The following is a 22,284-nucleotide window of genomic DNA, read 5'->3' on the forward strand; positions in this document are numbered from 1 at the left end:
GAGTTTCTCCTAAAGGCTCCGCAGCCACCAGTGAGGAGCCAAGCATTTAAAACATGAGCCCAGAGTAGACATCTCAAACTTGAGCCAGGACATAGAGCCACAGTTAGAACGGGCCTGTGATCAAAGTAAACAATGCGTTTTGGGGACAGGGAAGATGCTCAGCCAGTTGTAGACATGAGATCAATCCCCAGAACCCATGCACGTTCGTAACCCCAGCCCTGGGAGAAATGGGGCCAGCCAAGCAAGCCTGCTTGCTAAACCTTAGGTCAGCAAGAGACCTGAGGGACAGACCTGAGGCTGACCTCCAGCACATGAATACACACACACACACACACACACGTTTAAAAAGACACATATCTTCATTTTGCTGAACTCCATTAAAATCTGGGGGTGGTATTTGTTATTTCTGTATAACATGGCCCATCCTAACTGATCAAGGTGCCTGCTATAAACCCATCAACTGTATTTCAGGGTGTCTCCCCACAGTGACAGGGTGTCTCCCCAGTGACAGGGCATCTCCCCAGTGACTCTCCTGCACAGGCATCAGTAAAGGACAAGCAGCGGTCACATAGTGACTGAGAAGCCATTGAGGAGCCCAAACATAGTTCTGCGGAGGACGGACTCATAAGTGATGGCAGGCGGTCCCTGCACAAGGGACACCCTTGGTGCTACACACAGTAACTGGAGTTACAGATCCAATTCTGAAGGATTAAAGCAGCTCACAGCTGTCACCACACAACAGGATAGGGGAAGACACATGACACAGTTATAGGGTACATAACTACATGGTAAGGATTTCTGGAATGAAGCAGAAAAAACCAGGCTCAACTTTTGTAAGAACCGAATTTTAATATTTTTAGGCAATTTTTAAAAAGGGAAAGGCTAGCTATGGGGCATGGTGAATAGTTTAAATCCCAGTATTCTGGAAGCAAAGGCAGGAGGATTTCTGTGAGTGCCAGGCCAGCCAGAGCTACACAGTGAGATGCGGTCTCAAAATAAATAAAAGTAAAAACCATTCTTAGCTCTGGAGCTGTACAGGAGCCACGCTGGGGCAAGTGGCAGCCATGTCTGCCCCTGGTGGGTTTGAAGGCTGGGTTCCTACTGTTAGTTCATGGGTCTTCCCCGCCTCACAGTGCTTTGTGCCTTTCCTACATGGCCTGTTTATTGATGAGCCTGACACAGAGGACACAGGAGAGGCAGACTCTTAAACTCCTCTGAAGATCTCCCTCAAACTCTGACAGGCCTTTCCCAGACAGCAATGCATGGGTCTCCCTCTTCAGACAGTGGAGGGTGGAATTGTAGTGAGAAACCAAGGGGAAAATGGGTTAGGGAAGCATACTGCATCTTATGGCTTATTGTCATGCATCATATTTACACACACACATACACACACACTGATTTTACAGTTATTTTAGATGGACCATTGGTCTATGAGATCCAACTGAAACTGTCATTTTCTTTAGAATGAATTTTAGAATATATATTCTAATATATATATTAGAATATATATCTAATAAGAATATATAATATATATTCTTTATATATTTTTTCTTTAGTATATATATATATATATATATATAGTGTATGTATGTATGTATATATATCTTGTTAAGGAGAATCTAGAAATTGGTCCACTGTCCAATTAAAAATGTCAAGGGTTTAAGTAAAAAAAAAATTAGAATGAAAAAAATGTCAAGGGCAGGGCTGAAGAGCTGGCTCAGTGGTTAAGAGCACGGGCTGCCCTTGCAAAGGACCCAGGTTTGATTCCCTAGCACCCACATGGAGGTTCACAGCCATCCATAACTCTAGTTCTTATGGATCCAGCCCTTTCTCTTCTGGCCTCTGCAGGCTTCAGGAGTGTCATGCGTGCGCGCGCACATGCGCGCGCGCGCACACACACACACACATGCAAACAGGCAGGCAAAACACTCATACACATAACATTTAAAATTAAAAAAAGGATTTAAAAAAGGTAAAGACAAATATATTAGCCTTAGAAGAGTCTCCACTAGGATGCGTGCCCACATCTAGGATGGTGTTTAAGAATAGGGTGGTAGGGTTGTTTGTGCTACTCCCCAGGATGGTGGGGTCCTAGTTCTTCTCCATTTCCTGAGGGTCAGCACATCTAGGATGACAGCACATCACAGCTGGTAGCCGCCTCCTCCTCCTCCTTCTTCTTCCTCTGGAAATCGGCAGCTGCAGGCGTCTTCCTCTTGAGCTGCCCCAATGGCCTTCTTAAATGCTAGAAAACAACAGATACAATGTAACAGACATGTCCTTAGGCTGTCTCAGTCTGTTAACGAGTCACACCTGTAAGGGTTCTCAACCCTAATGTAAGCAAGCTTACAAACCAGGTGATGGCATAGATGAGCTTCCTAGAGAAAGCTTATTTTATCTTCCTGGAGTTTGCTTTATTTTACTGTGTTCACAGACAGGGTCTTACTCTGTTGTCTCACTGATTTACAACCGTCTCTGTACATCAAGCTGGCCTTGGACATGTGATGCTCCCCCTATATCAGCGTCCCGAGAGCTGGAATTAGAGGCACGCCCCAACATGCCAGGATTTCCTCCCTCCCTCCTTTCGGCTTTAAAAACCATCTTCTATACTTTAGACAATGGCTTGAAACAAACCAACCAAAGCTTGAGCCCAGCTTACAGTGGCCAAAAGCGTGTAGCCCACGCTGCAGGTGCAGTTGTGGGTTCAGGGCAGTAGCCCTTATTTTATTCTCAAGAGTGTTTCAGGTTTTCATTTCTCTTCCATGTGATCCTGTGGCACCAAGTTTAAAGCTGCTCACTAATCCAGCTTTTTATGAAAGCAAAGAACTGATGGGTGTAGGACCAGAGTCCCAGCGCCTGCGGCTCTGCAGCTGCAGCTGGAGGCTGTCACAGCTGCGCTTACAGCTGAGTAGCCCTTCTGGCTCTGGTTCTTTTAAACTTAGCAAAAGGCCCCACTCCAATGTCACTTCGTCCTAGATCGTATTTTAAAGGGGAGCAGGGAGGAGAGGGGAGGGAAGCAAAGTTAAGACTGAGAAATGCTCCTGGGATATTTTTTTTATAATTGTATCCAAGATTAGCCAAAATAGTAAGTATTCAAGTATTTTGAATAGTAAGTATTCAAAATAGTAAGTAAGTAAGTAAGTAAGTAAGGTAGAAGAGGCTATAGGTTCCCAGATTTGCTGTTCTATACTGTCCAAAACTCCGGACATGGCCTAGGAAACAAACACAAGGCGGCTGAGACACAGAGAGGAGAGGGAAGACTGGCCAAGAATCTCAGGGCCTAAGAAACAGCACAGCAATAAGCAGCCTGTGTTTCCCCTCTGCCTCTGATTCCCAGAGGGGAAGCAGAAAGAGCTGAGAGCCCAAGGATGGGAACACAGAGGTCGGAAAACACTGTTCTCTCCAGCTACAGGACCAGGGACAGAATAACCTAGCAAGATGGGAAACTTCTAGACCAGTGGTTCTCAACTTCTGGATTGTGACCCCCAAGGGGTCAAATGACCTTCTCACAGGGATCACCTAAGAGCATCAGAAAACACAGATACTTACATCACAATTCATAGCAGTAGCAAAATTAAGAGTTATGAGTAGCAATGAAAATAATTTTATGGTTGGGGGTCCCCACAACATGAGGAACTGTATTAAAGGGTCATAGCATTAGGAAGGTTGAGGACCACTGTGCTACACAACCAGGTATTATCACAGTAAAGGCCAGGGCCACACCCAGGTCCCAGAGGGAAAGGCTGGGGAGAACCTTCACTGTCACCCTAGACTGAGTCCAGGTTCACCTGCTCTTCCTCGGAGGAAGCTGATAGAGTCTTAGACTATAATGCCACCCCTGGCGGCACCCTGGTGCCAGGTCAGTGGAGGTCACCTGACAGCAGTACCTAAGTGAGCCTTGTCCTCTAAGCCAAGGTAATGTCATCTGAAGCTTGAGAGGATCTGTATAGAAAGGCAACAGCAAGCCCTCTTCCAAGGAAGTTTAGAGCTGAACTCCCTGGGAGTGGCTTCAGGGAAAGTCTGAGAAGATGGAAAGTTTACATTAGGCTCCACGTCTCATTATATGATGAACGCAGTGCAGGAGCACTGAGGCAACCAGGAAAAGCCCTGTTTGAGAAGATAGGACCGACTGAGTCACAGATGCTAAGATAAGAATCTAAAGTAGTCTCATCAAAACATCCAGCAAGTAACTAGAAACACATGAGAAGCAAAAGAGAGAGCTACGTGCCATGGTGGTAAGCATCTAGAGTCCCAACTACCTGGGAGGTGAGGTAGGAGTACTGCCTGAGGTCAGGAGTTCAAGATCAGAAGGGACAACATAGTGAGACCCAGAGAGAACCCAAAGGAACCCAGTAGCTATTTTAAGACTGAAAAGCTATAGTAATTGAAGTTTTGGAAATCGGTGACAGTCTTCACAGTGGAATGGGGAGGATGGAATGAGAAATGCCATCATGGAATCCATGGAGAGACAGACAGACAGAGCCTCAAGGACACGTGGGGCCCTGATTAGAGATCTGAACAGACATCACTGGAGCATGGGGGGCTGGAGAAGGAAATGGGGCATGGCAGCCTGGCTGTAATTCCAGACTTGGGAGGTAGAGAGAGACACCAGATCCTCAGAGTGAGCTGGTTAGCAAGCCCAGCCATATAGGTGAGCTCTGAGTTTGATTGACAGACCCTGCTTCAAGAAAAAGATGAAAAAAAAAAAATCAAAGATGATCCCTGACATCAAAATAGGGCCTCCACATGCACATTTCCCCCCACAGGTATACCCAAATGTATGCAAAAAATACAAATACATACACCACACAGACACACACATCTGAAAAAGGGAGGGCAGTAAATACCCAGGTGTAAATCTAAAAAAAATGCATATGGGACTTATATATTGTAAATTACAAAATATCGGTAAGGTAAAAGAAAGTATAGAGAGAGACACTATGTTCACGGAGAGGGACAGCTAACGGGAAGATCCTCAGATTTCATGAAACCTCCATCAGAATACCAGCTGCCTTTCTGTAGACACAGATAAGAGTCTCATAAAGTTTACATGGAAATATAAAAGAAACAGTATAAATAGCTAAAACCAACCTGAACAGGTAAGAGGGTCCTCTACTCTCTAACCAGTTTTGAGACTGATTTTGTAATCACAGTAATCAAGACTTGCGTGGTGCTGGAATAGACACACAGCTGTGACAGAAGAGAGGACTCCGCCCCCTCACAAGCACAGCCAATGATCAGGGACTCCGCCCCCCACAAGCACAGCCAATGATCAGGGACTCCGCCCCCCACAAGCACAGCCAATAATTAGGAACTCCGCCCCTTCATAAACACAGCCAATGATCGAGGACTTCAATCCCTCAGAAACACAGCCTGTGATGGGGATAGACAGAGGAAGAAGAATAATGTTTCTTTGAGTGACACTGGAACAGGACACGCTTAGCTCCCTAACCCCCAAAAGAAAAAGTCTCGACCTTAATTTCTGACACTTTATAGCTAACTAACTTAGAGCTTTAAATGTCAAACACAAAAGTGTAAAACACTACCACTGCGGGAAAGTCTCAACCCTTCAGACCCAGGATGTAGGGAAGGGTTCTTAGATGTGGGCTGGCGAGGTAGCTCGGCTAAAAGTACCTGCTGCAGAAAGTTTGATCCCTGGGACCCACGAGGTAGGAGAGCACCTACTCCCACAGGGACTCCTCTGACCCCAACACATGCACTTGCGTGTGACTGTCCACACACACTCGCGGTCCCCCATGAATTCCGACACACACACACCTACACACACACACACATATTTATACACACATCCGTACCCGCCCCCTCACGCACATACTCGCGCCTCCCTATGCCTCATACACACACATATCCCCACGCTTGACGCGTGCCTGAGTGCGAGAAGACAACCTGTGGAGTCAGTTCTCTCCTACTACGAAAGTTGGAGCTCAGGTCATCGGGTCATCAGGCTTTGCAGCAAGTGTCTTTACCTACTGGGCCCTCCTCAGATATTTTAACCAATTTCCATGCTTCTGTCCACTCTCATTTGGGGCTGCAATTTTGCCATCTGGATGTTCTTTATCTCTGATTGTCTCATAAGTGGCTTGTCCGCTCTCATCCTGTCCTTCACAAAGTCAGAGCACAAGCTGCCCTTTCTGTGGACCATAAAATGTGTGTAGACCCTGAAAACTTTTGTGTATACTGTGTATGGTGCCAGACGGTAGCTGGATTCCTTGAAGCATCTTATTTGTGAGTGGGTGAAATCCACCTCTGAAAACATTCATTCACTCCACAGCAGTCCACCCACTTCCACACCATCCGGTTCTCCCTGCTTCCTTAAGTGTAGACCTGAGCCAAGGCCAAGGCTATTTACCATCCAGAGAAGTAACTCTGGGTGGGGTGGTGCTCTGTATAGCGGTGTGCATGCATTGACTCGTGTGCAAGTGCACACGTGTGTTCAAGGTCAGAGGTCCACTTTTGTTTGCTTGCTTGCTTTGTTTGTGAGATGGGGACTCTCACTAGCTCGGACTTCACCAACTAGGCAAGGCTGGTTAGCATGCCCTGGGACCTGCCTGTCACTGCCTACTCTGTGTTGGGAGCACGACACTGCTTCTTACGTGGATCTGGGTGTTAGTGTGTCTTTGTATAAAGCAAACACTTCTCCAACTGAGCTAGCTCCCAGGCTTCTGAGCAGTGTCCTTTCTCTGTCCCTCTGTGCCCCGGGCTCCCATGTGCACAGTTATCTGGGACTGTGGCATGTGTGTCTGAGGTCCTCTCCCTGCTCTAGGTTCTCCTCTGGCTCTATTTCTGCCCTAGTGGCCACCCTTTGCATCGTGGGGCAGAACAGCCTCCTCAGCCCAGCTATACCTCCCAGCACCAAGTCACAACAACCGCCCCAACGATGTCACCAGACTCTTGGCTACTTTATGGGTTCTTCCTCCCTTCTCCACCCCTTCACTTCTTCCAACCCCCTAATACCAGGTAAGAGAGAAGAAGGAATAGAATGGGGGTGCAGGAGGATGGCAGCGTTACACTACTCCCTGCCAGCTAGGGGTATCAAGTTCCTTGGGGCAAGTTTGATCTTCTCCTAATTTCTTCTTTTCATCTCTTTGTACTGACTACTTAACAAACCACAACCAACAGCAGCCAACCATTCCCTTCTAGCGGGTTCTATAATTTATATATCCTCTGAAAGTCCCCCTTCTAGTGGGGCTCTATAATTTATACATCCTCTGAAAAGTCCCCAGAATTCCAAATGTCACACACAGAAACTATCTGCACCTGCAAAATCACACAAGGCAAACTGTAGACAGCGGCTGTGGACAATCTGAAGCAGCCCCATATCCCACACCTGGGATTAAAACAAAAACACATGTTATTCCCGTGTTTTTAAATAAACCAAAATTCTCACTACACAACTGCCTCCAGGCATTGCCAGTATCCTTGTGGTGAAAAGCTTGTCCTGGCTTTGCAACCATGTGCTAGCCGATCGTACACCCATAGCAACAACAACAAATCCAAGCCTGTGGTATGGCCAGGTGAGTGAAAGGCACTCTCGCCACATAAGCTTAAAGACCTGCGTCCAGTCCCTGAAATAGGAAGACAACACATTCCGAGACGTTGTCATCTGACTCCTAGACATGTGTCCCGCCTCCCCCCAACATCCCATGCTATATTGGCCTTACGTTGCTTGAATATGTGGGGGAATTTCTTTCTGATCCATTTGGGCACAGAGAACGGGAGAATGATGAAGATCAGGACCAGCAGCAAGGTCGATGTCAGCGCCAGGAAGAAGGTAAGGACATGCAAGGAGCGCCCTCCTGTGGCAGCAAGGAGACAGACGCTGAGGTGGGCTCTGGGGGAGGCAGCGCCCAGGCACCCCAACCCGTAACTCAATAAGCTTAGATGACTTTACTGTCTTTTGTTTGTTTGTTCTGTTTTGTTTTTGAGACAGGGTCTCATGTATCCCAGGCTAGCCTCACACTCCACCTGTCCCTGAGGGTAACTTCAAACTCGCAATCCTTCCTCTACCATCAGAGTGGGGAATACAGGTATACACCACCATGCCCAAATTCATACAGTTCTGGGGAGGGAATCGGGGGCCTTTCCAACATGTGAGGCAAGTGTTCTACACAACCCAAGTCCTGAAGCTAAGTGGCTTTTAGTAAGTGAACCCAAATGTGGGCTGGAGAGATGGCTCAGCGGTTAAGAGCACTGGCTGCTCTTCCAGAGGTTCTGAGTTCAAGTCTCAACAACCACATGGTAGCTCACAACCATCTGTGATGGGATCCGATGCCCTCTTCTGGTGTGTCTGAAGAGAGCAACAATGTATTCATATGTTGGGATACTAAGTAGTCTGTCCTACGTGAGTCCTGTCAGTCCCATGGACTTAGCCTTCTTACATTATCCATGTGGACAAGGGTCGCCATTACTCATTACTGACTGACTGACAGCAGGAAACAAGGCAGAGTACTAAGAGTACCTGCTGTGGGCAGAACTGGGACACCCAGCAGTGCTAAGAACATTCCAATGTAATGAATAGACGTCATGCGTTTATGTAGCCCAGGCTATCCTGGAACTTGCCAACTTCCTGACTCAGCCTCCATAGTGGAGCAATTCCAGTTGTAGTCTACCAAAGCTGCTGATTAACTTTTATTTAACAGCAATTAATTAAACAGTTAAACAATCACCTGCCTCTCCCTCTGGAGTAGTCACGGCAGTAGTGGCAGTAGTGGCAGTAGTGGCAGTAGTGGCAGTAGTGGCAGTAGTGGCAGTAGTGGCAGTAGTGGTGGTAACTGGATAGACGCTGACCACAGGGGGTCCACAGACCACGTCTTTCTCCTTGGTCCCATTCTTAAGCACAGATCTTCCGGCTAGAGAGCAGCTTAAACAGGTCAAGAGAAGGTGCTCAGATGGTTAATTTATACAGGCACATAGTGAGAAACTTTGTATCCAAGCGGTGGGACAGCCTGGGCTCACAAGCAGTGCGCAGATGATGTGAGAAAGTAACGAGAGGCTCTCTAGCCTCTTGCCCATCTCCCTCAGCTTCCAGGTACCAAAAGCTTCAGCCACTCAACCTCCCCTCAGGCCTCCTCTCTCTCCCCAGGCTGAGGAGCCACATAAACGCCATCTTCCTCCATTACAGCCAAGTACATGGCTCAACACCCTTGACTCATTAGTCTCTCCATCCCTCCCCTCAAGTTCTTGCTCCTTTGAGTGACCTGGGCACCCATGGGGCATCAAAAGGGATGGGGGTGTGTGTGTCCAGAAGTGTCATCAGATAATGCAGGCGTAAGTCCTAGGTCTGCACTTCAGAGTGACCATCAGCAGAGTTATAAAGCCTGTTTAAGCCTCTGTTTGCTCAGCAGCTTAAAAGACGGGCAGCCTGTGCTCCCAGGACTGGGATAAAAGAAAATGAGAAAGTCCCAGGGACACAGGCTCATGAACAGCAGCTGTTATCGCCATCACCACCACCATTATCACTATCCTCACCACCACCATCAGTACCATGATCATCACCATCACCACCACACATAGGGTTTCCCCTTTTCTCCTGTTGACACCCCATTTTACAAACACTAACTTGGACATTGCATAAATCTAAGCAATTTAAGTTGAAAGAGCTTTATTAAAGAAAACGTACTAGTCTGTTACCCACCAGTACACTTGTTAAACGTTATAAATATATAACTGAAGTAACCAAAAACTTACTTTCTACTAAGGAAGTCAAACAGGAGAAAATTACAGGCATCAGAAATGTGATTTTACCATCAGGATCAGTAGTCTCTATGACTGCCGGCTTGCCTTAGAACCTCTGAGCCATGTGTTCCACACTCAGACCTCTGTTGTCCTAAGTGCCATCAACCCTCACCTGGACCAGTGCCCACCCCCCAGAGCCCAGTGACAACCTTGCAAGCCTATGAGCGCCTCTGGACCCTTTCCACTGCCAGTGTCCCTCCAGTGGCCAGCACAGCACATACGTATGTGCTGGAGACAGAGGCTCTGCCCTCTACCACACACATAGCATGGGTTCTGAGGAAATGCCCATGTTCACATGTGATTCTGTAAGCCCACAGAGTTCCCCTGTCACCTAGGGATTGTCACTGCAGATCTACATTCTAGTGACAGTGTCCTTCTCTTTCAGTTTGTCCCAGGGTCTTTGTGTTGTAAGAAAAGTAAGAGTGCATACGTACTTTGTCCAGGGTCGACAGATGCCAGTACCGTTCTGGTCATTAAACGTCCCCAAGCCACAGGTCTTGCAACCTTGAAGAAAGGCTTAGGATCAGTAGAACACATTTTACCACATTTTACCGTCTCTCAGCTCCCCCCGTGGTGAGCAACTGACCCGGGTCATTAGGTCAACCTGTGCAAACTGCTTTGTGGCTATTTTGAAGATTTGTTTAATTTTTTTTATTCACATGTATGTGTGCGTGTGTCTATATGCATACAAGTTTATGTGAGTGCAGGCGCCCACAGAGTGCAGAAGAGAACACCATAGCTCCTGGGGCTGGCGTGACAGGCCATTATGAGATGCATGATGTGGGTGCTGGGAACTGAACTTGGGGCCTCTGCAAGGGCAGCAGTCACTCTAAAGCACCTACTTACTGATTCTTGCACTGGAAGCCTGGGGTTGCACATGTTCAATCTAATCATACAAGGAGTACTGTGCATACCCGAAACATATACGGATGCATGGCTCTGATGACTAACAAAATGTCCTGGTTTCAGGTTATTTCTACTTATGGAAACACAATAGAATGTACTAGAATGGAATGAAAACACCTGTCAGCAATAGTTCTGCGGCTCTGTCCGCTTCTTGCTATGTTTAGGTTCACAGACTTACGCCTGCCATCCGGGTGCAGAGAGAGCAACCTACCCTGCTCTGTTAGCTCCTGGCCAGGCCTACAGTCCTTTTCACACCTGGTGCATTGTGGCCCCAAGCAGTGGAATCCCTCCGTACACTCACACTCCGCGTTGTGGGTAGAGGAGCAATGCTTCTTGAACGTGAAATAACCTACAAAGCACAACTCTGTGTTACCCTTGACCTCCAAATTATATATATACACACACATGTATGTATACATACATATATGTATATATACACACATATACATCATATACACATATCATATATACAGTTATCATATTACATATATACACATATACATGATATATACATCATATATACATACATATATACACATATACATCATACACACATATATCATATATACATATATATCATATGAACATATATGCACATATACATCATATATACATCACATATATACACATATATGTACATACATATTCATGATTTCTCTGCTTATGTTAGTGACATTATAATTTTAGAACATCAAGTTTGCCTGTTTACTTTCTTTTTCTATTTTGAAATACAGTCTCATTGTGGTCCAGGCTAGCATTAAAAAAAAAAAAAAATCCTCCTGCTTCTGTTTCCTAGTGCTGGATCTGTGTGCCACGATGCCTGGTTCAAACTGTTTTATTTTTAATCTCCATTACAATATTTTTATGCTTTGCTCATTAAAACCTTTTCTTGGGCTGATGGTACAGCTCAGTGGTAGAGTGCTTGCCTGACGTGCCAAAGCCTGGGGTCCCATCCCCACCTCACAAAACAAGCATTCTCAATGTGTGGGTAGTGACCCCTTTCAGGGTTGAATGACCCTTTCACAGGGGTTGTCTAAGATAATGGGAAAACAGACGTTTACATTACGATGTGAAACAGTAGCAAGATTACAGTTATGAAGTAACAATGAAAAGAAGTTTATGGTTAGGGGTCACCACAACAGAGGAACTATATGAAAGGGAGCCACTAACACAAACTATGTGGTGGTGCACCCCTGTAATCTTAGCATTTGGACAGGAAGATGAGGTGTTTAAGGATAGTCTGGGCTACTTGGGACTTTAAAAAAAAAATCCAGACATGGTAGCGCACATGTTTAATCTCAGCACTCCAGAGAGAGGTAAAGGCAGGTGATTTTCTCTGAGTTCCAGGAGCAGCCTGGTCTGTATAATAAGTTCCGGGTCAGCCAAGTATTTACTCCATTACTCAAAAAGTTCAGCAAAAAATGATTGTTATTTCATGAAAGAATTTTACTACACCTGGCTGTGGACAGAGGTGTCAGCACGCAGGCGCGGCTCAAGCTTTTGAACAAAGATCAGTTAGTGAACAGGGGTGAAAGCTTAACTTGGCCCAATGGTCTGAGCGACGAAGATGTCTCCCCTCTAAAGCACACCTCCAGACTCGGGAGGCTGAAGAATGGGAGTCACAAGTTCCAGTCTAGCCTGGGCAATAGCAAGATCTCCTTTCAAGACAGACAGAGAGACAGACTGACCTACCTTGACACACTCTGCAGATGTTACAGTTCGGCTGTCCCCCTGTGCTGGAGTACGTGCTTTCAGGGCAGCTCTTGCAGACCGGATTGTATTTATCGCAGTAAGTACCTGTGAGAAGTGTAACAGGCGTTTGTGTCTGACAACATATGACCAGTGCTCACGGCTTTATGACATTTATAAGGACATCAGAATAAATATTCCATCTGTCCTCTCAGCATCATGGCGATAGACACGTTTACTAACTGGCATTTTAAGACTGCACACGTTTGCAGGGTGACCCTTGGCACAATCCAGCAGCCAGGAATAACAACATATAAATACTGTGACAAAGAAATCAAGAGATGAAAACCCCAAATCTGATGAGCAATTCCTATGGAAAGAGAGCAGAGCAGGATGGGACCCAAGAGAAGGGCAATGTGGCCGGCCACCTGCTCACTCCTAACTGCTGAATTCGAGTCTCATACAAAGCTCACATTTACCGTGTGCTGTTTGGAGCCTGTCTTGGGACCTTTCCACGCAACCCTATGAGACAGCCTCTCTGATGACACCCAGATGGCAAGTTGATATGGCCAGATTAAGTGAGCGAGCTGGGTCCCCATGGCCACTTTGTTGTATTCAACCATCTTTTGCAAGGGAGTGGGTAGCTTCTAACCAGGTGTGTGGGTTGGAATATGCTTGGCCCCATGTGGAATGGCACTATTAGGAGGTGTAGCCTTGATGAGTGGGTGTGGCCTTGATGAGTGGGTGTGGCCTTGTTGGGTGGGTGTGGCCTTGTTGGAGTAGGTGTGTCATGGTGGGCGTGGGCTTTGAAGTCTTTTAATGCTCAAGCTCCGCCCAGTATGGAAGAGAGCCCCCTCCTGGCTGCCTTTGGATCAAGATGTAGAACTCTCTCTCAGCTCCTTCTCCAGCACCAAGTCTGCCTGGTGGGAAGATTCCATGCTCCCACCATGATGATAACAGACTGAACGCCTGAACCTGTAAGCCAGCCCCAACTAAATGGTGCTCTTTATGACAGCTGCCTTGGTCATGGTGTCTCTTCCCAGAAATGGAACCCTAACTAAGGCACCAGGCTAACCGAACTGAGTCTTCAACAGTCAGAGAAAGCACCCTCCACTTTGGCACTTACCAGGCTGACAGTCGTCACAGGGGTTCTTCGTGGCTCTCACCTTCTCGGTGCCCACCAGCAGCATCACAGTGACCACCATGTTGTAACAGTTGTTTGCCATAGCGAAGTGTCACTCGTGTGCACGCAGAGAAAGTTCCAGGCCAACCTGGGCTACATGAGACCCTGTCTTTAAAAGAGGGGGCTAGCTCACAAGTGTCATTCCATAAACTATAAGCAGCGTGGGTTTCCCTTCCCAAACTGTCTACATTGTCAATGATACTGAAGCAGTTCCCCAGGGTTTTAAGGAGCAACTAAGACTGGACTATTGGGGCTGGAGAGTTGGGTCAATGCTTGAAAGCACAATGCTTCCTAGCACCCAGGAGACGGAGGCAGGAGAATCAGAACTGAACCCAGATTCAGTTCCCAACACTCATATTGGAAGGCTCACAACTGTCTATATAACTCCAGCTCCAGGGAATCCTATGCCTCTGGCTGTCTGCACCCAAGTGTACAAACACATACAAATACAATTTAACATTTTAAAGTCATTTTAAGAAAAACACTGGAATATTATAGAAACAGAAAGTTCAGAGTTCTACAGTAGCCACGGACTCTATGCATGTCTGCAACGCCCAAGGGTGAAATCTCATGTTCTTCACAAATGCAGGGACAAGGAGAACAGGAGCATTACAACTTTCAGGTTATCTGCACTGGCATCAGACTGCAGCCATGCTGCCCCTGAAGCAGAGTCCAGATGGCCAGTGCCATCTGAGGGGTCCCTTCACTGAGAGGAGGGCCTGTGGCTGTCACTCTGGTTATTTGACTGGACGTTTAATTGGACCCATTTTAAAGACCCCTATTAATCCACTGTCATGGGGTTCTTAAGCACAGACAGACCTGCAGTTGCCAATTTTGAGATTTGAAGCTTGGAAAACAAACCAACAAACAAAGGCAATTAAAAACAAATTCTCAGGCTGGTGCTGAAGCCCAGGCGGTAGAGTACCTGCCTAGCATGAAAGCCCGGTACTCAATCAGGTACAGTGGTTCACAGCTGGAATCCTAGCACCCAGGAGACGGAGGCAGGAGAATCATAAATTTAGGGTCATCCTTGGCTATACAGAGAGTTTGGGACTAGACTGCGCTACACAAGATCCTGTCTCCAAAAAAAAAAAAAAAAAAAAAAAAGAAAGAAAGAAAAAAGAAAGAAAAAAAAAAGAAAAGAAAAAGGTGGGGGGTACTAACTTCATTTTTCTTGGTCTTTACGTAGTGGGCTATGAGATAGAAGTTATAAATTACAAGGGAAGAACAGTCTAGAAATCTGCACTGAGAACACAGTCCACCCTCATTTCTCTAGTCCCCCGTTAGTCCCAAGCAGACAAACCTTGCGATCTCAAGGGAGCGAAGAATGTTCTGCTCCTTAGCAGCTCAGTGAGGTTCTGCCGCCCCAGAAAGACCACAGGTCAAACACAAGACCTGTGACTCAACTGAGCAGGGCCTCCTGGGAAATCCCCACGCTGCTCTGTGAGGTGGTTCATCTCCTCACTACCCTCAAAATCCCCAGAACTCCAGTCCTCACTTGATGTCACTTTGAAGGGTTTCTTGGAATCAGCTGTCGACCATTGGGACGCTTCCTGGACGACTTTAGGAAACAAATTTGGTCACTTAACATAGTCCTTCGTCCATGCCAAAGCTTTTAATGTGGCCTTAAAATACTGGAGACATAAGTACTGAGACGAATCATCTCCTAAACCATAAGAACAGAGAGACGTCTTAAACCCAGAGCTGAGCTGCGCTATGGAGGGCGCAACCCAACCCTGGATGGTTCCCCAGGAATTCGTCTCACCGTATTACTATTAGGGTGCCCTTATGCAAATGAGAAGGCTCTGGCTGTGTGTCCAGGCAGAGGATCAGCAGGGCAGGATGTTCTGTGATGTGATGTGATGTGATGTGATGTGATGTGTGTGCCTGTGCGCGCACGCCCACACATGACTGGGGAGAAGAAAAACTGCAAGGCAGGAGAGGGAAGGGAAGCAGGCTGCTCACAGGCACAGGGTGACGTCACTGGACAAGGTGGAGATCCATGAGTTTTAGAGAACCGTTAAACTGAGTGGGAAAATAAAAAGAACTAGAAGAGAGGAAAGAGGGAGGAGAGGGTGAGGAAGAGCAGAGGAGGGAAATAAGGAGGGAAGGAAGGAGAAGAGGGGAAGGAGGAGGAGGGAAAAGGAGCCGGTTGCTATGGAAACCAAGCATGACTAAAGATGCTCAGGAGATGGCAGGCTGGGGAGAGGGTCATAGCAAGAAGGCCTGGACATACACACAGCTGTAATTCCAGAACTTGGATGGCTGAAGCAGAAGGGTCATGAGTCCTAAGTTCCAAGTCTGCATGGATTGTGCATCGAGACCTGGTCTTTCAAAAGTGCAGTTTTATCTAAAATAGATGGACTTCCCACTGGAATTCGATGACTAAGAAATGTTTTTCCACAAGAAAAATGGAGGCTTGCTCTTGGACTGAGAGATGGGAGACCAGAAGAGAGCTGACATTTAATAAAACACATGCTGATAGCTCTCGGGGTCTGCATGAGGTTCATCACATCACTGCCCACCCTTAGAAAGATGCGGTAGAGGGACTGGAGAGGTGGCTCTGTGGTTATGATGGCATAGTGCTCTTGCAGAATACTTGAGTTTAGTTCCCAGCACCCGCACTGGGCAGCTGGCAAGCACCTGTAACTCCGAGAAGAACCAGGACTCCTTGGGCACCTGAATTCATACACACATACCCCCAACATACACATAATTTAAAAATATAAGAAGCTGGAGAGATGGCTCAGCGGTTAAGAGTACAAACTGCCCTTGCAGAGGACTCTCGTTCAGCTCACAGTGTCCATACCTAGTGGCTCACAACGGCCTGTAACTCCAGCTCATGTCTCACAACATAAACTTCAACATTTGAGTTATACATAGTTCAGGAGATTTTAGAATATTCACTATGCATGAAACTATCACATCCAGTTAATTACAGAACACTCCCATCAATCAAAAAGAAATCCTGGATTGGTTCTGTGACCAAGGGCACTGGCTATTCTTGTTGAGGACTTGGGTTTGATTCCCAACATCCCATGGGGCAGCTCAGAGCCACCCAAAACTCTAGTATCAGAGAATGTGATGCCCTCTTCTGGGTTTCTTGGGCATTACATGCATATGGCATAAATATACAGGCAAACACACATAGACTTTTTTTTTTAATTTTTTGAGACAGTACCCCTCTCGGTATGAAGCCTCAGCTGGCCTGGAACTCACTGTGGAGACCAGACTGGCCTCAAAGTTTCAGAGATACACTTGTATCTTCCTCTGCCTCCTGAGTGCTGGGATTAAAGGCATGTGCTACCAAGCCCAGCTTTTAATAAATATTTAAAAACAGAAATTCCTAAAGCCGGGCATTTAATCCCAAATCTCAGGGGGCAGAGGCAGGAAGATCTCTTGGGTTCAAGGACAGCCTGGTCTGCAGAGCAAGTTCCAGGACAACCTGGTTTATACAGAGAAACCTTGCTTGGGGGTGGGCTGGGAGACATAACAAAATCCTGTCTCTGGGCACTTGTCTCTTCTACACATTCATAAAATACAATTAGCCAACCTGTGGTTTTCTGTGACAGGCTCCTTTCACTTAGCATATTTTTAAGATCCATTCCTGTTGTAGACTGTAGTAATTTTCCTGGTGTAGTAATATTCCTTTAGACAGAGATATCCCATGCTGTTTATCCATTCAGTAATTGATGGACGTCTGAGTTAGCTCCACCCACGGCTTTTATGCTGCCACCCAGGTGTGTGCATGCCTGAATCAGTCTCTTTGATGTACACTTAAGGGTGGAGCTCCTGGGCCAGGTAGTCGCTGAGTTTCACTTTGAGTTCACTGTTTCCCACCACAGCCACATCAACTCACAACTCCATCTGTAGCAAACAACGGTTTCAAGTTCTCCACACACTAACACTTATGATTTTTCCACTTAAGAAAAGTGGTCAACCATCCCGGAGGCTGGTGACACGGTAAGCCCCTGAGGTTCTATCTGCTGTCCTTGGGATTTCTGAGTGAATCCTGAGAGGGAGGAAGTCAGAGCATGGTGTGGTGGCCACAAGCCCACACTTGGCCATCAGTCTGATGGATAAATATAGACTCTGACATTTATGCTTATGTGACCAATCGGACTTTATAGTGCAGTAATCCTGTGTCTTGAGGGATAAGGGAAACAAAGTGATGTGGTTAACATAGCTCAGCACCAGGCATCTGTTTCCAAAGAGCTCTCAAAGTCTGTCACACCATAAAACACATAGCCACACTGCTGGCCAGATTACCTGAGGCTTCTAATGCCGTGGGCTAACCCAGTGGCCTTTGCCTGTATCATGTGCATGTGTGCTCTGTGCCCCTGCAGCATGGTGACATTTAGCTGAGTGTTGCCTACTCCTGTATCTGGGTGGTTGTGGGCAGAGCTGTCACCTCCCCTGAAGGGATGTCATTTCTTTCCCACCACAGTGACATTCATGGGCTCCTCTGCCCATGACACATGTCTCCCCTGAGCTAAGAGAGATTCTCAAGATTAGTTTTATAAACCTACAGCTGAACCAGACCAACCGCTCCAGGAGTGTTCTGCGTAAGGTTCTTCTAGACTGTCACCACGTCCCTGCGGTCTCCTGTGATAGAATTACCACGGCCACAGAGGTAGATGACATGAGGTACTGGCCATGCCAGCAAAAAGCTTGATGGCCATTTGTTTTTAAAATACACGAGCTACTGCTTAATCCATCCTGTCTTTCTAATCTTCCAAATGCAATCTTAAAAAAAAAAAAAAAAAATCACAGCCAGGCAGTGGTGGCACACGGCTTTAATCCAAGCACTTGGGAAGCAGAGGCAGGCAGATTTCTGAGTTCGAGGCCAGCCTGGTCTACAGAGTGAGTTCCAGGACAGCCAGGGCTACACAGAGAAACCCTGTCCTGAAAAACCTAAAAAACAAACAAAAAAATCACAAAACTACAACATCTTCCCAAGTCCAGACAGAGCGCACCAACCCTTGACAGAATCTATTACACTGCTTCTGCCACATTCTCAGGCTCAGATCTGAGCTGGGGACCAGCTCTGTGCGTCTGTGAATGTGTCAGGTGTGACTCTGAGCCTAGGCAGCATGAGGTCTCAACTGCTCTAAGGAGCTAAAGAGATGTTTGGAAGACAGACAGATGCCAAGCACTGTAGCACACGCCAGCAAACCCAGGATTTGGAGGTGGCAGCGGGAGGGCCAGAGGTTCAAGGTCATCCTCAGCTACACGGTCTATTCAGGACAAACCTTGGCTACTTGAGATTCTATAAACAGGTAGGCAGGGAGGGAAAGAAAGGGGGATGGAAAGGGGGACATGACAGAAGAAAGAACTAGAAGGAAAATGGACTCTTCCTGTGAAAAACGCCAAGGTCTGTTTCAGGTCCTTGTGACCTTTACTCTATACCCGGGGCAACTACCCAGTAGGTAATATCAGATAAGGCATTTATTCACTTCTGATACCAATCGAAGCTGACCCAGAAGAGGAAATCAAACAAAACTTTGGACAAAGGAAAGTGAAAAAATAAAAAAACAAACAAACAAACCGAACATGACTGAGGGTGACCTGGAAGAAGGGAGACGTGAGGTGCTGGCAGCCAGGCTGCTGGCCTTCCTCTGGTTTCTGTGTTTTCCCTGTGTGCTGTTCACTGCACATCCATGGCTCATAAGACCTCAGGGTCCCGATCCTGATCAGTGCACGCTGTATCTTTAGATGCCCGAACGTCACATCCAGATATTTAGAAGAAAAGTGTCAGGTAAGATCTGTTACTAAGTAAGTGCTCTCCAGCCAGCCTGCAAGTCACAGGCACACAGTTTGCAGGCATCTGACCTAGGACTGGGACCTGGCGGGTGGCACCTACCAGGGTACACTTCAAAGGTCCCTGCCTTCCAGATACAGAGGGTGCAACCCAGTCCTGTAGAGCTGATGCTATGTAGGAGAAACTGAACTCCAGAACTGTAAATAAATCTAATTCTTATATAGCTGGAGGCAGTGACACACCTCTGTAATTCTATTTCTTGGGTCTTGAGTGTGTCCACATGATTCCTTGGAAACTGGACTTAAGGCAACTGCGAACTGCCTCTTCTGGATGCTGGCACGTGCTTTTATCAACTGAGCCATTTCTTTAGCCAGCCCCTGTGTCTCTAGACTACGTGTATTAGCTTAAGGGCCTATGGAAGGATCTGTCACGGTCTCAGTCATACAGATAGTGTACAGGTCATTTGGGCTATTAGCCACCTTCTGTCCAAGCTGTGGGAGCTTGGAGGAGCCCTCAAATGTACAAGGGTCATCTAGACTGTTTAGTACCCATGGTCCTAGTTCTGGGAGCTTGGTATAGCCTGGCCTTTCAGATCATACAGGCTATCAACCACCTCCAATCCCCAGTCTTCCGGATGGAAAAGCAGATCATACATCTTTTCCTTTGAAGAGACAACCCTGTGTGCTTAACATTCCTGGTTTCCCTATTGATCTGTGGGTGGCGGGGCCTCGTGCTCCCAACAAATTCTCTACAAGTCCCAACCAAATTCTCTGCACTTGGAGGCAAAGGCAAGTCTGAGACCTGTGTGTAGCCTGGGCATCTGTAGCTGAGCCTGGGTAGCTCAGGCTGGCTTTGATCATGCAGCAATCCTCCTGCCTAAGTGTGGTGTGAATAAGAATGATCCCCATGGGCTCATATACTTGAGTGCTTAGTCAACAGGGAGTGGCACTATTTGAAAGGATTAAAAGGATTATCAGGTGTGGCCCTTGTTGGAAGTGTGTCACTGGGGGTGGGCTGGAAGTTTCAAAAGCCTATGCCATACCTCCCCCCCCCCTCTCTCTGTGTGTGTGTGTGTGTGTGTGAGAGAGAGAGAGAGGGGGGGAGAGAGAAAGAGAGGGTCTCTCTGACTCTGTGTGTCTCTGCTTCTCAGTCTGTCTCTGTGTGTGAGAGAGATGGTCTGTCTGTCTCTCTCTCTCTGACTCTGTCTCTCTGTCGTCCCCCCCCCCTCTCTTTTTCTCTCTGATCAGGATGTAGTTCTCAGCTACTTTTCCACACCACACCTGCAGGCTGCCATGCTTCCCACCATGATGATAATGGAGTGAACCTCTGAAGCTGTAAGCCAGCCCCAAATTAAATGCTTTCTTTCCAGGAGTTGCCTTGGTCATGGTGTCTCTTTACAGCTCTAGGGCAGTGACTAAGACACCTGGCTTCCTGAGCCTTGGGATTACAGGCATGAGCCACCACACCTTGAATCTTATGCCTAACCTCATTAGTGTTCTGTCTGTGGTTACCACTCTAATGTGGAAGGAAGTGAAAACTGTTATTGCAGGCCAGTGTTCCAACTTCTGCGGCCCCATTTTCATCCCCATGACAACCACAGACGCCATTAATGTGGGGCCGGGAGCCGTGGGACCGGATGGAGTGGGGGTGGGGAGCAGGGAGCCTTGAGACCAGGGGAGCCAACCTGGAAAAAGAGTGGGTTTGAGGAGTGTCGAAACCCCAGAAATCTTGTCCTGAGATCGGCATGAGTAGGACCACCCCCACTTGCCCTAAGCCTGCATGTCCCAGCACACATAGCCCTGTGCCCTCACCTTTTTCCCTCTGGAGGAGGTCATGTAGCCCCGTAGCCAGATTAAACTTCCTCTCCCCTTATAAAGTCACATCCAGCAGCACCTGGAATTCCTCCTTACGCAAATGAGGCATCCTGACCAATAATGTACACTCACCATAATAATAGCCCATACTCACCTCCCCCAAAGGTTTAAATAAATAAAAAGGTTTGCCCCTCCCCCATTAAAATGAACTGTGTCCTGGAAACCGTCTCCTGAGATTCTGTTCTCCCAGAGCTTGCTGCCTCTAGTCTCTTAACTCTCAGCTATTCCTGCTTCACCTCCCCCGCGGGATCCATAGGTTGTGATCACAGGTTGATCATGCCACTATGGCCAAGAAGTGGAGCCTGAAGGACAGCTGGCACCTCAGTGTGGGACATGGACACTGGCAGGACAGGCAAGAAGAAGGTGAACAACCCCTGACACACACACCAGGGGACATCGATCGGCCCCACCAGATCCCACTTCCCATCATGAGGACTGGCAGTCTGTTTTTGCCTTCGATCTCATACTTTCTGGCCAAGGTTACTCCTTGGCAGCCCCCTGCCCACTTGGGCATCAGTCATAATCCCATATCTTTATCTCTCCTGGAAAAACAAAACAGTTACACAATGACCACTTAAGCTCCTTTAGGACGGTCACTGGTTTCTCTGAAATTTGCAGGCAGGCTGAGTCCTGGCTGCCCAGAAGAGATCCTCTCTGACCTGGGCAATTCCAAACCTTTCCTATCATGAGAAATACCTCATCTCATCAAAAAGAGCCCTAAATTAGAAGTCTATGAGCCCTCCTCAAGACCAAAGGCATGAAACTTACCCAAAGGTGACAAAAGAATTAATGGCAGCTGGGACTCAGAACCCCAGACCACAGGGTCCCGTTGTCAGCTCTTGGTGCTGAGGGCTGGCCTGCAGCACCTGAATTCCAGGAATGACAGATGAACGGAGGGGCGGGGTTTTGCAGCTGCAGTGTCACAGCCTGGCCCAGAACTTAGACTTTTTTACTTTGCTTGGCTTTTGTTTGAACATTTTTTTTTCCCTAATAGTGAGAATAACTCAATATTAAAGATTCCTTCACGGGATTTCCCCCCCCCCCATAGCAGTGAAAGATAGAAAAATCATAAGTTGATCCCCTGAACCCTACTCTTAAAAGCAAAGACATAAAAACCT

General features: G+C 47.1%; 1 protein-coding gene across 4 annotated transcripts; it reads right to left on the bottom strand.

Moving 5' to 3' along the window:
• Positions 1-806: 806 nt before the first annotated feature.
• Tnfrsf9 (TNF receptor superfamily member 9) lies at positions 807-22,080 on the bottom strand. 4 transcript variants are annotated; one of them, XM_076933699.1, is made up of 8 exons: positions 21,935-22,080; positions 13,475-13,640; positions 12,352-12,456; positions 10,871-11,008; positions 10,188-10,257; positions 8,685-8,878; positions 7,680-7,814; positions 807-2,242 (listed from the first exon to the last, which is right to left on the bottom strand). In XM_076933699.1, exons 2-8 carry the CDS (start codon positions 13,572-13,574, stop codon positions 2,142-2,144), a joined length of 843 nt encoding a protein of 280 aa, XP_076789814.1. In that variant the 5' UTR covers positions 13,575-13,640; positions 21,935-22,080; the 3' UTR covers positions 807-2,141. The 4 variants fall into 4 exon arrangements, with proteins under 4 accessions (XP_076789814.1, XP_034359913.1, XP_076789816.1 ...); XM_034504022.2 differs by having other exon boundaries at positions 13,475-13,624; positions 21,935-22,065; XM_076933701.1 differs by having other exon boundaries at positions 13,475-13,636; positions 21,935-22,016.
• Between the last annotated feature and the right edge of the window lie 204 nt (positions 22,081-22,284).

Source organism: Arvicanthis niloticus, chromosome 5 (assembly GCF_011762505.2).
Source record: "Arvicanthis niloticus isolate mArvNil1 chromosome 5, mArvNil1.pat.X, whole genome shotgun sequence".
Lineage (NCBI taxonomy): Eukaryota > Metazoa > Chordata > Mammalia > Rodentia > Muridae > Arvicanthis > Arvicanthis niloticus.

Bases quoted from the DNA above. Each gene is read 5' to 3' on its own strand.
- Tnfrsf9 (XM_076933699.1), bottom strand. From the start codon at position 13,574: ATGGCAAACAACTGTTACAACATGGTGGTCACTGTGATGCTGCTGGTG. The intron at 10,258-10,870 runs GTAGGTTGCTCT...CCTTTCTTCAAG, and splicing joins CCAGGAGCTAACAGAGCAGG to GTTGCAAGACCTGTGGCTTG. The intron at 8,879-10,187 runs GTACGTATGCAC...GACCTGTTTAAG, and splicing joins ATCTGTCGACCCTGGACAAA to CTGCTCTCTAGCCGGAAGAT.